The sequence below is a fragment of the Triturus cristatus genome, chromosome 4_1 (assembly GCF_964204655.1).
Source record: "Triturus cristatus chromosome 4_1, aTriCri1.1, whole genome shotgun sequence".
Taxonomy (NCBI): Eukaryota; Metazoa; Chordata; class Amphibia; order Caudata; family Salamandridae; genus Triturus; species Triturus cristatus.
The window spans coordinates 1,013,566,363-1,013,591,880 of NC_140585.1; the positions used below are offsets into that span (position 1 = coordinate 1,013,566,363).

Here is a 25,518-nt window from a genome sequence, read left to right on the forward strand (position 1 = left end):
GAGAGGTTCCTTTCTGGCCCAGTCACTAACACAGCTACTGAAACACCCACACAGATACTCAGACACCCACTCACACATCCATTCAACCACTCTCACATACACTCACAGACCCACTCACACACCCATATGGTCACTCACACACCGGCTCACAGCCCAATGCAGCCACTTACACACCCACTCACTCACCCACATACCTCCTCATATACCCACTCACAGACCCATACACTCACTCACACACCCACCCACACACCAACACAGTCACTGATAAATCCACTAAGAGACCCAGAGAACCACTCACACACCCACACAGACACTCACATACCACTCACACACCCATTCTACCACTCTCACATCCACTCACCCACCCATAGTCACTTGTACATCCACTCACACATCCACAAAGCACTCACATACCTTTTATAGCCACTCACACAACCACATAACAACTCACACACCCACTCACACACCTATACAGCCACTCACACACCCACTCTCAAAGGTTACAGGTTACAGTTAGGAAATAACATTTAAAAAACCATAGAAAGTCACTGAAAGAAACAAAGGTTACAGGGACATTATAGTTCGGCTCAGATTTCACTTGTACAAAACCAGTGAAATTAGTTATAGTTACCTGAGCTAACTATAACTTACGCCCCAGCAATGCACTGCTTAGGACCTCACATATTATATCACTCATGACATGGCCAGTGTCATCACTGATAACATCACTGATGACAGTGAAATCTGAACCTAACTATAATGTCCCTGTAACCTTATGTTTTTTTCAGTGAAAATATCTATATATATTTGACTTGTTGGACTGGTACGGCTCGTTCTTTTCCTTAGGAGGGGAACTTGGTTTGGATAATGTGTGTGCATGGCCACAGCGCACTAGAGCCCCCACCCCACAAGCAGTTCGGCGGCCAGTGGCAATGCTTTGGATTTGCCTCATGGACTGGGGAGACCGCCGAACCACCGCATCTCGCAGCTGTGAACCTACCATTTGTTTGGACCGTGACTGCACGAGGGAGCGTCTCACACTGAGGTGATGCTCCGGGGATCGAGCTGTGTCCTGCGGGGGGGTGAATGTTCCAAGTCACCCGCTTTTTCCACAAAGATCTGGGTACAAGGTGAGAGGAGGCAGTCATCACCCACCTGGGGGAGTACTTACAATGTATAACTGCCTCTTTTGGAAACTTGGAGTGCCAAGTTTTCATGACGCTCCCTAGTACCTGCCGGAAGGCTTCACCCAATCGTAGTGAGGCTAACGGATTTTAAATAAAAGGTGGACTTTTCAAGCATCTCCGAATCTTTAGGGCATTTGAAAAAGTCATTCGACGAAACGCGTCATGCCTGGAATGCTGAATAAAGCGCATTTTTGACTTGTTGGACTGGTACGGCTCGTTCTTTTCCTTAGGAGGGGAACTTGGTTTGGATATTGTGTGTGCATGGCCACAGCGCACTAGAGCCCCCACCCCACAAGCAGTTCGGCGGCCAGTGGCAGTGCTTTGGATTTGCCTCATGGACTGGGGAGACCGCCGAACCACCGCATCTCGCAGCTGTGAACCTACCATTTGTTTGGACCGTGACTGCACGAGGGAGCGTCTCACACTGAGGTGATGCTCCGGGGATCGAGCTGTGTCCTGCGGGGGGGTGAATGTTCCAAGTCACCCGCTTTTTCCACAAAGATCTGGGTACAAGGTGAGAGGAGGCAGTCATCACCCACCTGGGGGAGTACTTACAATGTATAACTGCCTCTTTTGGAAACTTGGAGTGCCAAGTTTTCATGACGCTCCCTAGTACCTGCCGGAAGGCTTCACCCAATCGTAGCGAGGCTAACGGATTTTAAATAAAAGGTGGACTTTTCAAGCATCTCCGAATCTTTAGGGCATTTGAAAAAGTCATTCGACGAAACGCGTCATGCCTGGAATGCTGAATAAAGCGCATTTTTGACTTGTTGGACTGGTACGGCTCGTTCTTTTCCTTAGGAGGGGAACTTGGTTTGGATATTGTGTGTGCATGGCCACAGCGCACTAGAGCCCCCACCCCACAAGCAGTTCGGCGGCCAGTGGCAATGCTTTGGATTTGCCTCATGGACTGGGGAGACCGCCGAACCACCGCATCTCGCAGCTGTGAACCTACCATTTGTTTGGACCGTGACTGCACGAGGGAGCGTCTCACACTGAGGTGATGCTCCGGGGATCGAGCTGTGTCCTGCGGGGGGGTGAATGTTCCAAGTCACCCGCTTTTTCCACAAAGATCTGGGTACAAGGTGAGAGGAGGCAGTCATCACCCACCTGGGGGAGTACTTACAATGTATAACTGCCTCTTTTGGAAACTTGGAGTGCCAAGTTTTCATGACGCTCCCTAGTACCTGCCGGAAGGCTTCACCCAATCGTAGCGAGGCTAACGGATTTTAAATAAAAGGTGGACTTTTCAAGCATCTCCGAATCTTTAGGGCATTTGAAAAAGTCATTCGACGAAACGCGTCATGCCTGGAATGCTGAATAAAGCGCATTTTTGACTTGTTGGACTGGTACGGCTCGTTCTTTTCCTTAGGAGGGGAACTTGGTTTGGATATATATATATATATATATATATATATATATATATACATATATATTATTTATTTTATTATTTATAAAGTTTTGTATAGCGCGAACGTAACCCTACTGGGTATCAGAGCACTTTACATGACAGGGAATAGTGTAACATTTGGTCTGGAAAAAAAACAACAAAAAAACAATAAGGAAATATATGCATGAGAACCAAACAAATCTAAAATGATATTAGCATAACATGGCTTGGTCTTGAATAAAGACAGTAATAGGAGGGGATAATCCCCATAAGAGTTTGCTGACTATACATTATCAATGTGACAGGTATATTGTCTTAAGGTAAAAACTTTGACAATAGAAATGATTTGGCTTCTTTTTTTGAAGGAGGAGGTAGAGGAGATTATGCGAACATCAGGTGGTAGAGAGTTCCATATCTTGGGTGTAATAGCCGAGAATGCTCTGGCACCCGTAGTCTTTTTGTGAGTATGTTGGGGTTTCAGAAGCAAATGTGAGCGTGCTTCGTGAGGATCTGCTGCCCCCTGATTTTTCTAGCTTTTGAGCCAGGTAGCTGGGGGTATTGAAGTGTAACGTCATGCAGGCAATCTACAGCTGGATTCTTGCTTCGTACGGTATCCAGTTTATTGATTTTAGATCCGGTGATATGTATATATATATTCACAGAAAAAACCATAGGTTTCAGGCACGTTATAGTTAGGAATTAGCATTTAAAAAACCTCAGAAATTCACTGAAAAAACCATAGGTTTCAGGGGTGTTATAGTTAGCTGGACTTTTCACTTGTACAAAACCATTGAAATTCCCCCGTTATAGTTAGTTCAGCTAACTATAACTCGCGCGCCCGCAATGCACTGCTGATGACGTCACATATTACATCACTCATGACATGGTCAGTGACATCACTCATGACATCACTGATGACATCTCAAATGACATCACTGATGACATCACTGATGACATCATCCAGTGAATGTGTGTTTTTCTGAAAATTAAATATGTTTTATATATGTATATCTCAAGGTCGATGGAAGAATAAATGGGTATATAAGTATCTAAATGGATGATTTGTTTTTGAAAAATTGATTGTGTAACTGACTGATTAAGTGTATCATAGTGAATACATGGCTTAGTGAGTAATGTTTAAATAGGTAAATATCTGTATCAGTCTCTCACTTTGTGTATAAGTGGCTGCATGGGTTGGTGAGTAGCTACATGGGTGTCTATATAGGTTATTAGTTGGTTTTTTGAGTATCAGTCTGAGTGTCTGCATGGTTCGGTGGGGGGTATTACGCAGTGCATAGTTGCATGAATGAGTGACTCACTGTTTGTATGTGTTGAAGACAGCATGTGTGCAGGACTGGATGGGTGGATGAGTGTGTGTATGGGTGTGTTAGTGAGTGAATGACTGTCTCAATAGTGTCTTTATGAGTAACTACATATGTTTTAAACTAGTATATGTGACTATTGGTGTATATAAGTGAGTATATGTGAGAGTGAGAGATTGAAAGAGTTCCTGTATGAATAAGTATGTGTTTCTATAAGTGATTGTTTAAAAGACTAAGTATGTGTAAGTTTCCGTAGAAGTAAGTGTGGTGATGTGTGTATAACTGTATATGCAAGTAAATGTATGTTTGATACTTTATTAGCATGAGTGACTATGTGTGTGAGTAACTCTATGGATGAGTGGCATTGTGTAACAGGATGTATAGGTGTATGAGTACATATGATGAGTGAGTACATGTATGAGTGACTGTATAGGACTGTTGGTGAATGAGTGGATGTGTATGTGGATCTTAGAATTACTGAAGAGGTTGTTGTAACTGGTATTGGTATGTCCATTGTTTTGAAAATTGTAGTCTCTATTTTTGAATGTGTGTATCAAAGGTTATATTAGGGTGAGAGGAGGTCTGCCACTCTATCACAAGGATGATGTCATCAGTGATGTCATCAGTGATGTCATTTGAGATGTCATCAGTGATGTCATGAGTGATGTCACTGACCATGTCATGAGTGATGTAATATGTGACGTCATCAGCAGTGCATTGCCGGCGCGCGAGTTATAGTTAGCTGAACTAACTATAACGGGGGAATTTCAATGGTTTTGTACAAGTGAAAAGTCCAGCTAACTATAACACCCCTGAAACCTATGGTTTTTTCAGTGAATTTCTGAGGTTTTTTAAATGCTAATTCCTAACTATAACGTGCCTGAAACCTATGTTTTTTTCTGTGAATTTCAAAGGTTTTTTAAATGCTAATTTCTAACTATGCCTACAGAGATAGGACATGTGAAGAAAGAAGAAAAAATGCACAGAAAGAAAAAAAAGAAGTGCAGAAAGAAGCAACAGAAGTCCTCTAAGACGAAGAAAAGTGCAGGAAGAAGGATAACGTGCAGAAAGAACAAAAAGAAGAGCAGAAAGAAGCCTTGTTGCAAAATCATCCTGTACCCTCAACTTTTTCAGACGGATACTGATGGTAACTGAGTCTGACTAACCAGTCCTAGAGCCAGTGCTATGTTAAAAGACACTTAGAATACAGTGAAAACACCTACATACACTAGGGAACATTATGCGTTGGGGTCCCCCTGTGTTTAGCATGACCTCCTCTGTAAGCCCCTAGTATATAATAGGGCAGGGGGATTAAAACTACCTCTTAAAACAGGCCACAGGGCGTTTTTGCACACGTTAACTCAGGCCCCGTCCCCTCCCTTCACCACTGTGTAAACACGCCCTGTGTCCGTTTTTAGTTGGGAGATTAAGTTCATTTGAATCCTGAGGGTCCCTAGGGTCCAACTAGCCCACTAGGTACCTCCAGTAAGTGCCACAGAGCTGCGTTGCAGAGAGGTGTAAAAAGTGGCACGGCCTGGACCACCTCTCTGCAATGCAGCTCAGTGGCGCTTACTGGAAGCACTTGGTGGGCTAGTTAGCCCCCAGGGGCCCTCAGTATTGAAGGGAAATTATATCCCCAATTTAAAACGTGCCATAGTGCGTGTTTGCACACGTCACCTCAGGCCCCTCCCCTCCCTTCACCACTGTGTAAACGCGCCCTGTGGCTGTTCTAAGTTGAGAGATCAAGTCCCCTTGAATCCTAAGGGTCCCTAGGGTCAAACTAGACCACTAGGTACCTCCAGTAAGCGCCACAGAGCTGCGTTGCAGAGAGGTGTAAAAAGGGGCTTGGCCTCAGAACACCTGTCTGCAGCGCAGCTCCCTGGCGCATACTGGAGATGCCTGTTGGGCTAGTTGGCCCTCGGGGACCCTCAGTATTGAAGAGGAATTAATTCCCCAACTTACAACTCGCCAGGGGGCGCGTTTACACAGTGCTGCAAGGAGGGGGCGTCGCCTCCGGCACGATGCCAGTCTTTTATTTATTTTATTTTTTTAAGAAGGGGGGCTGTGTGGTTCCCCTTCTTATTCTAATTTATTGGCCCTGATGACCCCATCCCCCAGGGCCTGTCTCCTAATTATATTTTTTTGACCCCAATGCCCAGGGCCGGCCACTGTTTTTTATTATTTAAAAAAAATATATATTTATAGACACACCTAGGACATGCTGGACAAACCGTACGTACCTATCACCATGACGATTTGCGTGATTTCATTAAAAGGCAACTATGCATACAATGAATCCACGTGGAATGTATTTACACCACTAGTGAAGCTCTGACATGTCTGATGCCCTACCGTGCCTAATCCCGGTAGACACCCTTGTCGTTTATTTATACAAACATGGGTAGCTATTGACGGGCACATTTAATACAGATGCACACCAAGCCATTCAAAGGGGATTCGACAAAAATTCGACCAAAACTATGCAAGAAACCCCCCTCACGATTAATAAAACACAAATCCACTGCCGGATGTGTAATACTTTTTATTTTACTCTCTGGAAAGGGGACGAACATCACTTGAGAGTCACAGCGCGCTCCTGGCAGAGCCCAATGCTGTGTTACACCCACCATTGCCTGCTGAGTGCCACACACCTCTGTGTTGTATTCCACTAGCTAGTGCATATGCTATGACACTCTCTAGCCCATGTGCACTGTAACACCACCCCGTGAATATGTCATGCCACACTTGTCTTCGCACGGGTTATATTGCCCCATCTAACGTGCCTTCCTCGATGCCTATGTTATAACGCACAGTGCTATGCCATACATATTACAATCTGGGATCCATATCTTTGTCACAGTGCATATGCAACGTTACACTCCCCAGCACATATTTTATATTACAACTTTAGAGACTAGTTAGGTTACACAACACTGCCCTGTGCATATTACACTCCAAGGCGCATATCGCATAGCACGCGCTAGTGCCTGTGCTATCTCGCACTCTCCAATGAATCTGTCATTGCGCACAATGTATTGCATATTATATTTCACGCCCGGTTCATCTTATATCACACTTTTTGGTGCATAGTTTATACCATACACTATATCTATTTTTCATTTTCAATCGTGCTCTCAGGACTATGTTCTATATAACACTGTGTTCACCTACCCTTTTCACGGGCATTAAATTTTGCGATAGGGGGTGGAGGGTCAGGGGGTGTTTCTGCCAAGTGAGCCCGGAGTCACAGTCACAAACGTCCTCTTCTTCCTGAATAAAAGTGAGATTATGCTGCATACTTGTTCATATTTTAAGTAATTCGCACAGACACACGTTTTAAAAACAATAAAGTTCCTAATACCCGCCTTCTCTGAACAGTTAGCTTGCTGCCCCATCCCCCTCCTCCCTATCCTCTGTTGTGTGAATCCATGGACTAGCCTCCTCCCTCCTGCCATGCATGGTCTGATGTGCTGCCACTGCCCTCAATTTAGTATGATGTACCAGTCCACTCCTCCTGCCCTCCATTGCCCCATTCTATGTCCCATCATTGACCTCCTGCTTAAACTCTGTGCTTAGCTTGCTGCCCCTATTCTCCTTCCCCCTGCCCTCCGATGTCTTTGTGCATGCCCCTGCTCCATCCTTTTTGCCCACCATGTTCCATGGACCTGCCACTCCTATCTACTCTGAGTGTTCTGTTGAGCTGCCACTCCCCTCCCACCTGCCTAGCATTGTCAGATGACTGTAACCTGTCCCTGCCACCTCCACCCTGCCTGTCCACATGCCATGCCCCTATCCTCTTCCTCCTGTCCACATGGTCCATTGTACTGCCACACCCTTCTGCCCTCCCTGGTCTGTTGTGCTGCAACTGCTCCTCCTGCCTGCCCTGTGCGGTCTGTTGTGAGGCCCCTTCCCCTGAACTTTCTTGTCTGTGCACAGGTCCTGACCCTCCCTTCTATCCTCCATCGTCCTTTGTGCATGCCCCTGCACTCTCCTTCTTGCCCATCATAGCCATTGTGCTGCCACTAACCCTCCCACTTGCCATGCATGGTCTTCTGTGCTGCCATGGCCCCTCCCACCTTCCCTGTGTGGTCAGTTAGCTGCCCCTGACCCCCTCCCACCTTCCCTCCATGGTGTGTGTGTATGCCATCACAGTCTCACTGTTGCTCTTCATGGTGTGTCTTGCTTCTAGTGCCCATCCTGCCTGACCTCCATGGCTATCTTGCTGCTCCTGCCCTGCCCCCTTGCCCCCAGCCCTCTGTTTACATGTGCAGACCCCTACTCCCTCCCTCCTGGGTTGTCTGTTCCATTGTAATGCCCCGATCCGCCCCTCCTGCCCTTTATGGTCTGTTATGCTGCAGCTTTCTCTCCTGTCTGTCCATTATGGTCAGCTAGCTACCATTGCCTCTTGCCCCTCTGTTCTCTGTTGTCCATGTGCATGGTCCTGTCCCCTCCCTCTTGCTTTCTATGGATTGTTGTGCTGCACTCCCGTCCCGCATGCCCTGTGTGGTGTATTGTGCTGCTGCAAACCCTGATGCCTGCCCTGCAGGGTCAGTTTGGTGCACCTCTCCATGTCCCTCCTGTCCTCTGTTATCCAAGTCCATGTCCCTACCCCATTTCCTTCCATGATCCAATGTACCATACTTGCGAACATTTTGAACTTGGTAAGAGGGAGATTTTGAAAAAAGGCTGGGGTATTGATTTTCCCCTTTGAGTTACATTGAAAAAGAGGAGATTGTAGACAGGAGACAGATCAAATAAAGCCCATTTGAGCTTAAAAACATTGGACGTTTCCTGGCTGAATCGGGTCTGTTAGCATGTATGGTTGTACTACCATTGCCTCTTCCTTCTGCCCACAATGGTCTATTACATTGCCACAGCCTCTCTTGCAAGGCCTGTATTGTTGGTTTGTTGCCCCTGGCCCCCTTTCCACTGCCCTCCATAGTCTGTTGTGCTGCCACGGCCCTTCCTGCCTGCTCAGTGTGGTTAAATTGTTGCCTTTGCACCCTCCTACCTGCCTTCAATTTTCAGAGTCCGTGCCCCTGGCCTCTGCCTCTCAACAGTATCCTAATGAACAACTAGATTGCTAACATTCTATATTTATTACAAAAGTGTGGAATGCCTGACGTCATCTTGATGTAATCAAAACTGTAATACCTAGAGCATTTCCTTTAGAAATTACATATATGAGAGGGTCTTATTGGCATCAAAATTATGGTTAGTGCTCTAAAAGACTAAAATAAGGACATATTTTCTGAGTTTTCAAATAGCGACAAAGCACTTTTAAATTATTTGTTATCTTTATGTTTTTTTATCCAGTTGACCACTTGATTAAATGTTGCACTTAGGGGAGAGGATGTGGTGTTACTTCCAGAACTGCAGACTTTGCAACTGGGGACCAGGTTGGAGTTTCTGCTTCAGCTCGACATTCTGTGGTTCTGGTCAAATCACTTAGTCTCCCCATGTCTACAACCAAAATTAATGTGTTCTTGTGTGATGTAACCAATGCTCATGTAAAGCACTCCAATACCTGACAAGTCTGCACTATATAACACTGCAAAAACACAAAATAATAAGTGTTTTGCACACTTCTGTCATTGGGCTATAATTGGGCTACATCTGGGTGATTTTGGGCTACATTTGGGCTCTTTTGTCTCCGGTGGCCATTTTGGGAGATTTATTTGTTATGAAGTTTCCTAATTTCCTCATGTACTGCAGTATCCTCAGTAGGAAATGCGTTCAGTTTTTTAATTTGATTCCATCATGAAGGTATTCAGATATGTCACACATTTGCCATAAATTCTGAATGTTAGCACTCTAGTTTCTCATTAGATCACTGTAGTAAAACTACTGTTCACCATGGAAGTCTGCTCCTGGTATTAAAAGTGCATGTTTCCGTCTGCATGTCAGAATTTTTTAATGAAATAGAAGAGGATTTGAGAAGTCACTCAAAATGTGCCCTCATTTTCTTTCTTCAGCATTAATCATAATTTCTATGGCAAAATGAACCCCCTCATTGTGTTCCTTTTTAAATTAAATGTTTTAAGTGTTACCAGTTTATTCCAATCAAGATGGCTTCAGGTGTGCCATACTTTTGTCATAATGAAGACAGTAAGCGCTCTAGTTGTTTTTAAAAACACTCTGGGGCATTCTGTCATTGGGCTATACTTGGGCTACATCTGGGTGATATTTGGGCTACATTTGGGCTCTTTTGTCTCTGGTGGCCATCTTGGGAGACTTATTTGTTATGAAGTTTCCTAATTTCCTCATTTACTGCAGTCTCCTCAGTAGGAAATACTTTCAGTTTTTTACTTTGATTCCATCAAGAAGGCATTCAGATGTGTCACACATTTGCCATACATTCAGAATGTTAGCACTCTTTTTGCTCATTAGATCACTGTAGTAAAGCTACTGCTCACCAGGGAAAACTGCTGCTGGTATTGAAAGTGCATGTTTCAGTCTGCATGTCAGAATTGTTTAATGAAATAGAAGAGGATTTGAGAAGTCACTCAAAATGTGCCCTAATGTTTCTTTCTGCAGCACTAATCATACTTTTTATGGAAAAATGAACCCCCTCATTTTGTTCCTTTTTAAATTAAATGTTTTAAGAGTTACCACTCTAATCCAAGCAAGATGGCTTCAGGTGAGCCATACGTTTATCATAAGTAGGACTGTTAGTGCTCTAGTTGTTCTTTGGAACACTCTGGGAAGCTGCAGTAGAACACAAAGGAATCAACTGACAGTCTCTGCCCTTGTTGGATGTACATGTTTTACTGAGAATGTCAGACTTCATTCTCACTTGACTGAGAAAGATAATATCAATTTACAGAAAATATGCTCTCAGTTTAGCTTATAGATCACCTTCCAAACCTCTGTGGGAAAAGCATGAGAAAATATTTTTCTCTCAATCATGATATCCCAGCAGAAGGCTTTTTCACATGGTGAAATCACCTTAGAACATACCACAATTCCTAAAATGAGTATGGTACCATCAACAAATGATTTATAATGTAACTAAAGTCTTAAAACCTTCTATTAACTGCAATGATTTTTAATGAGGTGCTATCATGTATATTGGTCCCAAGATGGCTGCCAACACTTCTTGGATGAAGTGCTGACAGCCAATCAGATCTCAGGATGAGATGTGTGGTTAGACTCCGCCCACATATATATATGATTTTACTTTTGATTTTCTCAGGAACTACTGAACAGATTGACACCGGACCTGCAAAAGGCACTTCCCTGACCTGAGGACTACCTCTCTGCCAAATTTCAAGTAATTCAGTTCAGCCGTTCGGGCTGTACCTTGGACTAAAGGTCCCTATGGAAAAATGCATGGGGAAAACGTGCTTTGGGACCCCCCTTTTTTCTCGGCCCACGCTTGACGAATCACCCCGAGACTTTCAGGGTAGGAGCGGAGCGGAGCGCCCCACCTATTTTGAAAATTTTGCGAGGATTCGTCAACCGGCGCCAAAGTTATTCCAAATAGAATGTTGCGGATTTCCTATGGAAACACGGTCCTAACTATAACTATCTACTGGCGACCGCCAGTAGATAATATATATATATATATCAGTCAGAATAACTTTATTTCGCCAATACAATGCAGGCATAAAAAGTATACTACATTTAAAAGAAACCTTTCACAGCATTACAGCAAAGTTAAAGTGTAAGAAATGTTAAAAACAATTACTTTTAAAAATACAAGTTCATAGTTATTTACACAATAGTAAAATCATTTCATTTTTGGGGATATAATTTTAGTTGAGTGTACGTCTCTATTTTATTGCGGATAGTAAAAAGGACGCCAGAGAGAAACAGATAAAAGGGTCAGGTAATAACTGCAAATAATAGAGGGCTACACAACACTATTTAAAGTTCCTTTTATGTATAATAGGGATAATAGATCGTTTTCTTTTATCACAATATAATTTACAAAAGAACAAAAAATGTATATCATCCTGTACGTACCGCTCATCACAGGTACAGAATGGAAGGTCAGAGGCAACATAGACATTACGGGGAAACCTAACATAAGTGGAATATAATTTAAACAAAACCTCACCAGAATGTACCTGTGTTGCAGATTAGTGACAAAAGATAGATATGTTATGTTTGAATCTATTAGATTAATACTAGGGAGGCCAGATATGTTTTAACTGTCAACAAATTAATATTTTTAGTCTCCCTTCTTATCTGTCGATTAGATAATAATTGCGCTTTTAAATCAGTTTTAGATATGGAACAACAAATAATAGGATCCAAAAAAAGGTGATGTAGCCCGACTGCCTTCAATGTCGATTTAACATAAGTTAACCAAGTAATGTTACCTACCCCATCTAATTTCAAAACATCCTTTATGATGTCTCTTGTCAGAGCAAGGGTCTCCTTTCGCCATATTGAGTGCCACATTAGGATTGGGGATATATATATATATCTCACTTCAATCTTCACTCCTTTGAATTCCCATAGATCGGGAAGGATGAACACGGACTCCAATTGACTGGTGCATATGTTTTTATTTCTCCTTTACACCGCCATGACACCTTACGGCCTGAAGAGGCCTTGATCAAATGACGGGCTGCAGAGTGCATTTCCTCATTTTAAAGTGACAAGTGCATTGAACACGTGAAAAGCATTTCATAGGCATCAAAGACATACTTATGCTATAATAGCTTGACGTCTCTTGGCGGGCATTTAGCTGGATACATCATATTTATATTACAAAGAATACTAAAATATTATATAAAATATGTACAGTGAGTATTGATATATTTCAAAATCCATTTAAACATTACAATTTTTTATACTTTCATTGTTTTAGAGACTGAAATGGATCTTGATTCATAAATACATAATGTATTGTGTTGGCTCACTAGGGTAGTCACATATATCTCTTAACGACATAATGTCTGAGCCCGCAATTTTCCTATAGATCGTAGCCCTAATGGGTTTGATTCCTTACCTTATGTCTATTGGTTTCCGAATTAAAGTGCTTGAGTGCAGTTAAAATATTAATGTGCAGTTAAAATATTATTGTGCCATACTAAAACAAACATTATTGCTAAGTGCTGAATAAAGTAATAAGTGCAGAGTTACAATTTTACAGTTTTTCTCAAATGTATCTGATTTTGGGATTTGTGCTAATTGCAGAACAGGACATGTGTGAGTACTGACACTGTCATATATTAAAATCTCTTGTCTTAATCTGATATGTAATTTTGATTACAGACATATATAGAGATCCTCACTGGAATTGAGCCCCTGTGGGCTTTTGGTGTCGAGCTTAATGATATATTGTGTTTCTAATTTCCTCAGTGCAGCCTCACGATTGCCACCTCGTCTGGGGACAGAATCCACTACGAAGTATTTAAGATTTTCTAAGCTGTTTTCATGAACATCTTTAAAATGCCGTGCCACTGGGTATGCTGGGTCGGAGTTCGTGATTGCTGTTATATGTTGGAGTATTCTCTTGTGGTCCTCCAGCTTTGTGCTGCCCGCATACCGCAGTCCACAAGAGCACTCCTACACGTAAATAGCATATTCAGTTTTACATGTTAAAAACTTCGTAATGGAAAAGGCTTTGTCCCTAAAGGGTGTTGTGCAGGTAGTTGTGTTTACCCCAAACTTACATGCACATTTCACAAAACCCTTTCTTTGTGTTAACCAATTGGTTGATATTGTTACCTCTAGGCTGCTACTGACTAAAACATCGCTCATGGAAGTGGCTTTTCTAACAGTAATAGCCGGGCTTCTGGGTAACAGGTCGCCTTTTACCGGATCACTTAAATCAATAGGCCTATTTCTATTTATAATCGTACGCCATCTGTTTTCTTGCTTGTTGAATGTGAGTATTAGCCTGGTGCTATGGAGATCCCTGTCTTGTGTGGTTGAATTACTCACATTCTTGTTTAGTTTGACTGTCACAAGATCTGATCTGTGTAGTGCTTGAGTTTTTCTAATTGCACTATCAATTGTTTTCTCAGAATATACTTGGGTTAAAAATCTTCTTTTGCTGTCTGATTGGGCTTGCAGTAGGTCACGCTCACTGCTGTATATGCGCTTGATTCTAAGCATTTCCCCGTAGGGGATACTGTGTATCAAGTCCTTAGGGTGAATACTTGTGGCAAGCAGGATTGCATTTCCTGCTGTCTGTTTGCGATACAACCTGGTTTCAATTTCATTCTTTTCAATGAACACCTCTACATCAAGGAAATATACTGCCTGGCTGCTCAGTGTTGCTGGAAAGTGCAGATTTAGGTTATCATCATTAATTTCCAATATAAATTTATTTGCACTTTCTTCTGAGCCACGCCAAATCACAAATAAATCGTCAATATATCTGAGCTATACAATTACATGCTCATCCAAAACGTCTTTAAACTTCGTTTTGAGGACCAGCTCCTCCCACCAGCCCATGTGGAGACAGGCATAACTGGGCGAGAAGCTGGCCCCCATTGCAACACCCCGTATTTGTTGAAATGTCTGGTTTTGGAACATGAAGAAATAGTTTTCTAAGCAAAATGCGATCATGTTAATTATCATCAAATTATGCTAATACAAGTACAGTTGTCTGGTACTTAGATAGTACTCCACAGCTTTTATCGCATCCTGATACTAGTATAAAAGGTTTTTACGTCCAAAGACATTAATAGATAATCTGAATTCCATTTACATTTGTCAATATGCCTGAGGAAGTCACTAGTATCCTGATGGAGGATGGCAATGATCGAACATGTTCCTGTAATATAGGTAGGTTAGGTGCTAAGACCTTAACTTGCTAATAAAACAGAAATTCATTGAAAAAACAACAGTGCTATAGTTATGTGTTGGAATGCGACACAAGATAATGTTAAAAATCCCAAAATACACAGAAGTACGCTAGTCATAGTTTAGGAACGGACTATAACTTGTGCCCCCATCCTGCTCTGCTTATGACCTCACATATTTCATGTCTGTGCATCATCTGCCAGTCAAATGCATACAAGATTGACTTGTTGTAAACACCACTATAACAATGGGTTAGGTGGTGCAAACATGTTTTACTTCATTAAGTGTTTACCTATGTTTGCCTCAATAGCTTCTTAGGATCTAGACTTCACAATAATTAAGGGATTTATGTATGGAAGTGGTTCTGCACCATTGTATGATTATTTAATGTCAAATATTGCTGCTATGGGTGGAAGACCTCTTTCTATAACTTTGAAGAGTTCACTGTTAAAGTTTACAATTTGTGCAGTTTTGAAGGTTAGTATAGAGATTGTTATTGATCGTATTTGGCCAAAATACTGCAGACACTAAATATTTGCCTGGCTTGATCTGCTGGCCATGGAGTAACCCCACCCCCACATGCAAATGTGTTCACAATTTGAGATGTGATTTTACAGATTTAGGATTAAGGTACTTTTGGGTTGGGATGAAGGACCTGTGGCATGAAACCTGTTACCTAGATAATTAACATGCCCAAACCAGATTAAGTGTGAACAGGGCACTAGGTGTTCAAAGTGAGAGGAGACAGTGGAATGCAGAGAAGAGTTTGTATGATTAAAATGAAAAGGTGCCAATGAGATTGCTTTAGACAGTATGGTTGAAAAAGAAAAAGGGAAGTCACACATGAATCTCATCCATATGTTTAACTGCTATATTAATGTCTGTACTAACGTCAAGTTACACTGCCAGTAGTTAAGCCTGAGATGTCGCAGAGCCTTCTAAAGGCCCGTGGTAAAAAACATCAGGACAGTCAGAAGCCTAGCTGTAAAACAATACGATGAATAGAAAAAAGATTACTTTTTTTAATTTGACAGCTATGTATGCAGCTGTGTACTTTATGTGCCCTTACGAATCCCTAGCCTGGTCAACCTTAACCCTCTGCCTCTCAGGCAGTTGGTAGCAACTGTACATATATATATATTTTACCTCACCACTTCAACTTCATGTCAATTCTTCTACCTCAAGCCACTCTTTTTACCCTCTCTATCTGTATGTACCTACCATCCCTATGTTCACTCTCTCTACCTCACTAATGCTGACTTCACTTCCATCAATACACCCATTTTCTCCCCTCAACGTACCTCTCTCACAACCTGCCACTCACTCTGCCTGTCTCGACTTATCTACCCGTCTCTGCTTCTTCTTTTTCATTACCTCATTCCACGCTCTGCACCTCACTGTTTGTACACCTTTCTCCTATCTACTTGACTTCTCTCTAAGGATCAAAACTCTCTTTACCTCTGCATCTCTCTCTCCATCTCTGTGTACCTAACCACTGTTCTTCTCTCTCATCCAGCTCCCCCTATCTCTCTGCCTCAGCTCTTGCTCTATCTCATCCCTACCTTATGTCTCTCTTATCTTCACATCTCCCTCATTACATTTTCCCTAACCCACCTCTTTTTTGTCTCTCTCTACGTAACCTCACGATGTACTTCACAATACATTCACTGCTTCACTTAGTCACCTTTTCCCCTCCATCTATATTCCATCTTCTTCACCTCTAGCACTACCTTACTCCTTTCTTGCTACCATGTTTCCTCTATTTATCATCATCTCCTCTCATTCTCCTCTCTGTGTGCCTCCTTCTCTGTGTGTCTCCTTCTCTATTTCGCCTCACCCTCACTACCTCATCTCTTTCTTTTACTCATAATTCTCTCTCCAAATCACCCTTTCTTTCTCTTTATCTCAGTATCAACCTAAGTTCTCTTTCTTCATCTCACGCCTCTTTACTCCTTTCTTTTTAAACCTCATCACTCATTCTACCTTTCACCCTTGTTTAACAACCTTTCGCTCTGTCTCATTACTCTCTAGCTTATCTGTCTTTCTCTACCTCTTCTCTTGTAGAGACCTCATCACCCTATTTTACCTTGCATTCTTGTACACAGCTCTCACTGCCTCAAATCTATGTCTACATCTGCATGTCTCCTCCTATACCTAAGCCTAACTCACCTCTTTCTACTTACCTCTCTCTCTCTGCCTACTCCTCAATGTACCCTGCTCCGATCCATCTCGCTATATTTCCTACTACCTTTACCTCTTTACCATAAAATGTTACTTATTTTTCTACTTCTCTTTCTTTATATACCTCATCCTCTTTCTACCTTTGTGTATCTTTCTTTCAGGGTACCTCACATTTCCCTCTTTACCTTACTTCACACCCTACCTCTGTCTCTATGCCATCTCTATCTCTACCTCGCTTCTCTTTTAACCTTATCTCGTTCACATCACTGATCTTTTTACCTATTTGTCTTTCTTCTGTCTTCTACCACATCCAAGTGCTTTTGTTTAGCTAAATCGAATGCCACTGTTTAGCCAGAGCAATGTACACAAAGAAAGAAGAGATGAGGGGGACAAGACGGGGGAAGAAAATTAAGGAGCAAATTATCAGATTTCACCTTAAGGAATACTAACAAATCTCAGGAGTGCTTTAATTTTCACTGTAGCAGCAAGAATGAAGGGGGATATATTCATTATTAGAAATATCTGGAATACATTTCAAGCACAAATGAGCATATGTCTGAATTGAATAGTTTGTATTAGTTTACAAAACTTTCACCAAGGCACCCTTACTGTGCTTTTCTTAGAATAGGAGAAATAGGTTGCCTCTATACTGAATTCCACATAAAGTATTGCAGCTGCAAGACAACAAATAATCTAGACCTAAGTGCAAAAGGAAATGGCTTTATCAATGCTTGCTTAAGCTTCTTTTGATACAATTCAGATGGCGGCTGCTGGGTAGCTTAAGCTTTTCACTGGTTTTGGGGCCCCCATTTCTGAATCTTTAACGTTTATTTTAATATTGTTTGGCATCACAAGGGCTTGAATTAGATCTAAATAGGTAATAAATTGAGAGTAGTTTCAACAAGCATTGGCATAGCCAATAGGTCTCGCCTTTGGGACCTTATAAGTGTTTAGCCAAGCAATAGTTGCATAACTAAATACTCATAAGGTCCCAAAAGCGAGACCTATTGGCGATGCAAAGCGGCCGTGCGGCCGCGAAAGTGAAAGTAATCGCGGTAAAGCGCGGCATGCGCGCCCACTCACATGCACTGTAGCTCTAGGCTGGCCTGGTAGCACTTTTTGGAGCCCTCTCAATAAGTCTCGCCAGACCAGTGCATGCGCTGGGTCAGGCGAGACCTAAAAAGGGGGGCTCAAATTCAGCAGGGTTTCTCCACGAGGCTGGAGAGCTTCGCACCCCCGCCCGCTGCGAGCCGCATGTAAAAAAGTAAAAAGCCAATACAATGATTTCATTGTCATTTTAATTTTTTTCCGATGTGTGCGACACAGTGCCCGCGACCCAAGAGACATGCAAGACGTGTCCTCTGCTGCCAATTGTCAGCATGGAGGACTGAAGCAGTGGGTGGGCAGATGCTTCAAAATGTGCATGTCAGTTTGGCCGACTATCTTGCGACAACCAGTTTGACATGAGCACTTTGAAAATCTCCATCCTGAACTGTCTTAGATATCTGGGTGGAGAGCAAGCGCAGGCCTCCAGGACCTGAAGGAGCATCCGGCCAACCCTCTTTATCCAATCCTGGCTCTTCTCTCATGCTTGTTAATAGCATGAAAGCAGCATCTGGATTGGTTAGGGGAGCCCCACAGCAGATTGCAAATTCAGAACAATGAGGAGGACGTGCAGTAGTGGGTAAGTATCATTTAATTTTATTTTATGTATTTTAAGTGTTAGTGTAATTGTTTTTTGGGGGGATTTTCGAGGGAGGGGTTGTTTTAATATGGGTTTTTAGAAGGAGGGAAGTTTATTTTGGGCTGTTGGAGAGAGTGGATGTTTTATTTTATTTTTGGGAAGTAGTGGGTTACTTTGCACGCCCTACCACTTTCTAAGGATACCAACTGCCCCGACCTAAATATGTCTTGCCCATAGCAGCAAAAATCTTATGGCGCTAGGATGTTGTAATACTCCAGCACACTCAGACTCATGGGACCTTTCGGAATGTTTGCATGCTCTGCTTCCAAATCTCGATGTCAGTGCGTCACCTCTGAAAAATCTTTCGCCACCAATGTACGTACCCTTCGCCCTGTTTAAGAAAAGAGTTTCCGTACACAGACAGACTTCACAAAGAGCCACTATAAAGCACGTTTAAATAATTAAAGCCCCGATTGCCAATGGAAATAATAACAAAAACAATGCTTACTGAACCTCCTGCACAGCGTAAATAATCCATTTCGGAGGGGAAAACGTTTCCCAGGTAAAGTGAAAATCCAGATGTTATAAGAAGCCCGCTCTGTAAAGAAAATAGAGGTGGTACTTATTTTTTTGTGCAAAATATAAGAGCTCTATTCGAGTTTTCAAATGGCAAACACTTAAGTTACTTAAAAAGCCAGGCCCTACACGATTTCTAATTATCAGTAAACTTGCTTACTTGCGTAAATCGCAGGCAGGTCAAAAGATCATGTTTTGCAGGCTGAACGCGCTTGACAAAAGAAGGCACTAAGTCATAAGATGTTACTTGACTTGGCAAACACACAAAGGGACACTTAAGAGGCCACCCTTTGTGCGTTGAGCTGGGTAGATGTGACTTGAACTTCAAGGGACTGCTTGAAAGGAGGACAACACTGTAGGCGTTTCTGATGAGATGAACATGAAAGAATGCCACTCCACATTCTTGTTTGGGCCGCGCGGTACTGCACACAAGTGCATCTTTCACAACAGTTCACTTCTCGACACAAATGTGTTCATGGCATTTTCATGGTGGAATGGAACTAAATGAAGCGTCAGCTAGTTAAAGCGAAAGAAATCCAAAATTAAATGTAGTAGAACGTACTTTTGTTGATTTCCTAACCTAAAAGGACAATGTTTATTAAATAATTGCTCAAGTTTTCTTTTCGATGTACCTTTATAACAGCAGCATTCATTTCTTTCTATTTGGGGTAGCTTCAGTGTGTAATGAATGGGCTCTTCAGTGTGTAACGGCCTTTGGTAAACTTACTATTTTAGTTGTATTTAATTTGTTATTGATTGGGTTCATATTTTGCTCATCAGATCCCCTGATAGTATTCATTTGTAGTGCTCTAAACTCACTTTAAATATAGACTTTTTTCCAAATTATTAACTTGGATATAAAATATCACTCTGTCATCCTGCTCACCCTATTTCCAAAAATGTGAACTACCACCAGCGCATCAAGATCCAGAGAAGTTTTTTTTTTTTTTTTAAATGCTGTACCTTCAATATTTTTATATGGAGGTCAAGAGCGAATTTCACCTTCACATGAGCAGTACTGCATTCTACCCCTGGGTTTTATGTCAGAATATTGCATATATGGGATAAAGTACCCCCTGCCGTTCATTATAAGGATATTGCAAATCACAGAGGAGTTCCATGACCATATACAGGAATGAGGACAAAGGCCAAGTTCTTTTATAGGATCATTGTGTTCTGAGGTGACTTCCCATATCCTTATAAAGTACGCCAGTGGGTCATTTATTCCTTATACTACATTGTCACTCCATTACCCTTCCCACAAAACTACTTCAACCCTTGGTATGTTGCTCTTTCATATGAAAGAGAAGGGATGTATGAAGGGATGATGAATAAAAGTGGAATATTTACTGCATAATCAAAAACACCAAAGAACAGTCAGATATATATTGCAAAAATATATTAGAATCAGTTTATTATAAATGAGGATTAAAAAATGCTGTCACCCAGAATAGGTAGAAAAATGCAGAACACTTCTACCTTTCCTACAATTACCTAAAGTGTGTACAAAAAAAACCATGTTAGCATAAATATCTAATAAATGCTGGTCATAGAGCAAAATAAGGAAAATCTGAAATCGTTTTCACTGTTTAAATTTCAGATTTAGTTATGCTCAGTATCCTACCTTTCCCCTTGGCTGCTGGCTCTGGCACCAGCCATTATAACGTCAGAACTCAATTGTAATAACTTATTACAGCTGAGCAATTACGTAATTTATTTATTAGAGACAGTGGTGCTGGGACAATTTTCAGAGTGGGGGTGCTGCCATCAATGTAACATCACGGAAGTCCTAGTGACTGTGAAAAATACAAGCTTCACACAAGGAAAAGGGATAGCAAATGAGCCACGTCCATTCAGCAGGAGAGTGATATGGGTGTGGTATGTAGCTAATGGTGCATTTTGCATTTTCTTTTTTTATTAAACATTCTTTTATTTTTTTCAGTGCAATTATGCGTAGTAAGTTATCACAACCACGGATCATTGTTATCATTCACAGGTTCTGGCACTCGGAGGCTATTATTATGCTTATACCCCACTTATCACGTTTCCAGATCAGTTGATAGTTTGTCATTTAGTAACTAATGGTGCATTTTGGAGTACACGGTTGAATATATATTACTTAAGCATGATATAGAAGTGCAATTGTCATTTACAGACAGCTCACTTTTCATTGGAATGGTCCCAAATTCACACTGATGTAGTTTTACAAATAAAACAATATAGCACAAAACTAATGTGTGTGAATTCAATTGATTCAGCAAATATTTATCATTTGTACATTACCAAGTAATTGCTGTATTTAAATGTGGTGTGTAAGAAAAAAAGACATCCTACAGCATTCCTTTTCACACTCCTTGTACCCTAGAAAGATTATCAGATAGTACACCTTACAAAATCCTCTAAGTTTGAATCCTCTGACTTTGTAGTCAGAGTAAGAACACTAAACATCAGTCGCTGTGTTAAAAAAATAAGCAGCAATTTGTCAGAAGACATAGCCTGACATTTGGACTCTGCCTTTCATCTCACAGCAAATGTACCAAAATAAAAACGAAATTTAAGGTAATCTTTATTCCTCATTCACCTTCTAAACTCCAGTGTAGTTATTTCCATCACCTATGATTAAAGGTGACTAGAGATGGCACAAGTTCCCTGTAATAGGTACATTTGACTCCAGTGGCATGGAGAGCACGGGACCCACGTCTGAGCATACCCGTCCCACTCGGGGTGACATAAACAGCAACATTATTTTTGCATATGACGCCCTAATTGGGAAGGGTATGCCCAGATGTGGTTCCCGTGCTCACTACACCACTGCATTAAAGCTAGCCTGGCTGATGAAGGGTGATCCCCTCAAACCGGTCCCAGGATGCTTGTTTTCGGTCCAGGGAGGACCTGGCTTGGCAGTTCGGGCTGGACTGTTCCCATAAGGAACAGGGTCAAGACCGATTTGCATATGGCTGGGTCCAAACTGGGTTGGTGTGGTTAGCAAAGGAATGATGGATTAAAACCAGATCCTTGTGACTGGGAGTATATGTTTGCATTGTCCAGCATTCCGTTAATCAATTTTTTATTTTGCACATGACGCCATAAGTGGGAAGGGTATGCCCAGAGGTTGACCCCATGCTCACTACACCACTGGATTCAAGCTAGCCTAGCGTATGAAGGGTGATGCCCTGACACGGGTCCCAGGTTGCTTGTTTCCGGTCCAGGGAGAACCTGGCTTGGCAGTTCGGGCTGGACTGTTCTCATAAGGAAGAGGGTAAAGTCTGATTTGCAAATGGCCGGGTCCAAACTGGGGTGGTGCGGTGAGCAAAAGAATGATGGATTAAACCCAGATCCTTGTGACTGGAGGTGAATGTTTGCATTGTCCAGCATTCCGTTAATCAATTGTTTCTTTTGCATATGTCGCCCTAAGTGGGATGGGTATGCCCAGACATGGGTCCCGTGCTCACTACACCACTGCATTCAAGCTAGCCTGGCTGATGAAGGGTGATGCCCTGAAACCGATCCCAGGATGCTTGTGTTCGGTCCAGGGAGGATAAGACTTGGCAGTTCAGGCTGGACTGTTCCCACAAGAAACAGGGTCAAGACTGATTTGCATATGGCTGGGTCCAAACTGGGGTGGTGTGGAGAGCAAAAGAATGATGGATTAAACCCAGATCCTTGTGACTGGAGGTGAATGTTTGCTTTGTCCAGCATTCCGTTAATCAATTGTTTCTTTTGCATATGACGCCCTAAGTGGGAACGGTATGCCCAGACATGGGTCCCGTTCTCACTACACCACTGGATTCACGCTAGCCTGGCTGATGAAGAGAGATGCCATGAAACCGGTCCCAGGATGCTTGTTTCCAGTCCAGGGAGGACCTGGCTTTGCAGTTCGGGTTGGACTGTTCCCAAAAGGAATAGGGCCAAGACTGATTTGCATATGGCTGGGTCCAAACTGGGGTGGTGTGGTGAGCAAAAGAATGTGGATTAAACCGAGATCCTTGTGACTGGGCATGAATATTTGAATTGTACAGCATTCTGTTCATTAATTTTTTCTTTTGCATATGACGCCCAATGTGGGAAGGGTATGCCCAGACGTGGGTCCCGTGCCCACTACACCACAGGATTCAAGTTAGCCTGGCTGATGAAGGGTGATGCACTGAAACCGGTCCCAGGATGCTTGTTTCCGGTCCAGGGGGGACCTGGCTTGGCAGTTCGGGCTGGACTGTTCCCATAAGGAACATGGGCAAAACTGATTTGCATATGGCTGGGTCAAAACTGGGGTGGTGTGGTGAGCAAAAGAATGATGGATTAAACCCAGATCCTGTGACTGGGGGTGAATGTTTGCACTGTCCAGCATTCCGTTCATCAATTGTTTCTTTTGCATATTTCTGCCAACAGGCAAAGCATAGAAAAGGGATTCTCTAGGTCCTCCACCATTTTTGGACATTACCTCTGCTTATGCTGTTTCTGGTTCCTTGAGAAGGCATTTTCTATTTAGTTTTTTTATGTTTATTTTCTCTTCCACTCATGCTCCAAGCAAAATATATGATACAGTGGTTTCTTCTCAGCAGCTGATCCTCCTTCCACTTGAGTCCTGTATGGGTGTTTTTCATCTGGTGCTTTTCTTGTCTATTTTGCGCAGATGTTCAACACCATTCAAAATGTTATTGCCCTGTTTTGAACAATAAATGATTTAGCCTACTGAGAGAATGGGAAAGACAAAGAGGAAGAATGTTTGATGGAGTCCAGGCTTAGGAGCATGTATAAATCAGTTTAAGGGTAGCTCGCAAGTTCTTAAAAAAAGAGAGAAAAAAACCTGCGGTTTTATATCCTTAGATCCCTGGGCTGTAATGATGAAGGTAGACAGGCAGCACCAGGAGCTAATTTTTCTCTCAGATGTAGGGCTCCCGCTGTAGGAAAAAATACTTTTTCCAGAACCGTGCCTGGCAGCAAGTCATTGTGCCAATAAAGTTAGTCCTCTTTTTTTAAGCTATATAATGCTATGTTTATTTTTGAAGTACAATCCTTACAAAGGGGGTAAAACCTTACAAACTTTGGTCACATTTTAAGTAGTGTACTTCCAAAATCAGAGGACACATTGGTTCGGTATGATCATTTAATATGACAATGACAACAACGTTATAATTCTGCCCCAAATATAAATAACTGAAAATGGAGATAAAGTGAGAATACCTAACTTTAGTATGAAGTGTGTAAGAAACAAAATGTAAACACTTGTGGCGTTTATCATATTTTTTCACTCAAGAATTAAGGTACAAGCATCACATCTTAATACAGACATTTTGATTTGGGAATGTCCTCTTTTTCAGCCCTTGCAAGTCAAAGCTCAAGAAAACATCATAATTTAATTCAGTGTTACTTAAAAAATATCTGTAAATCAGATAACTTGTATCTTAAAAATGGACAAGAAAGATACAATAGAAAATTAAATATATTTAGTGATGCATTTGGAAGTGCCTTATATGTGACCCATCTTTACAAACCTGTATTCTTTTTGGATTTGAGTGATGGAAGGAAATGTAGAATCTGCTCTGTTGTAATTTAGTGCCTGACAGTTCCACACCAGCTATGATGAGCCAATAGCGTTCCACTCTATTGACACGTTTTGTCATTGATCTCCTTATCAACAGGACTCATGATTGAGATCTTAGAGTGGTTTGGGGAGAGGAGAATAAAGTTAGTCCTTCGATACAGAGAAAATCATAATCAGAAATGGACAAAAGTCGTTTAATCCTACTGTTTTTGAGCTTCATTTTCCTAGAAAAAGCAATGGAAGACTATCAGACTCTTAATTCTCTGCTATCTCTTGGTGATTTGGACCCTGGCTTGTCTGATCTGTCTGAAGTGTGTTTGGGGTACATTTTTAAGTTTCTGTCAGAATATGGGAGTACTAAAGGATTTACCGTTGTAGGAAAAAATACTTTCTCCAGAATCGGGCCTGGCAGCAAGACATTGTGCCAATAAAGTTAGTGCTTTGATACAGAGAACATCATAATTGCAAAGGGGCTTAATAGCAACAGTTGTTCAGTGCATTGCCAATGGGTAACTCCACATGTTACTCTGCTCCCACTTTACTGCATCTCCCTTGCATGAAGTATTAGGCTGTGATCACAACTGCATTAATAATGTCCGTCTTCTGGGAAATAGCCGTCAGGAAAGTCATAATAAATTGCACCATATGCCCCACTGTTCCAGCTTTCGTGGCTGTGCCCCTTCTTGCATATCTGGGAGTCTATGGATGGACGCGGGATAAAAGGGAGATGCGAGAATGTGGGTGACCTATACTTAAACGGTAAATTCATTTCGGCGGAGGAAGTAGAGTTGCACTATGGTATAGATAACCAACAATTCCTCCAGTATGCGAGTATGTTGCGTACGGTTCGGGAGATCTGGCCCACTTTC

At 42.0% G+C, this 25,518-nt stretch overlaps 1 protein-coding gene across 1 annotated transcript in view; it reads right to left on the reverse strand.

Annotated features, from left to right (window-relative positions):
* Window positions 1-25,518, reverse strand: part of MLC1 (modulator of VRAC current 1) — a 306,559-nt gene that overhangs the window by 278,980 nt on the left and 2,061 nt on the right. The window contains exon 3 of the mRNA XM_085650693.1: window positions 19,040-19,129. Coding sequence (XP_085506819.1) covers window positions 19,040-19,129 — 90 coding nt within the window. The remainder of the gene's footprint in view (window positions 1-19,039; window positions 19,130-25,518) is intronic.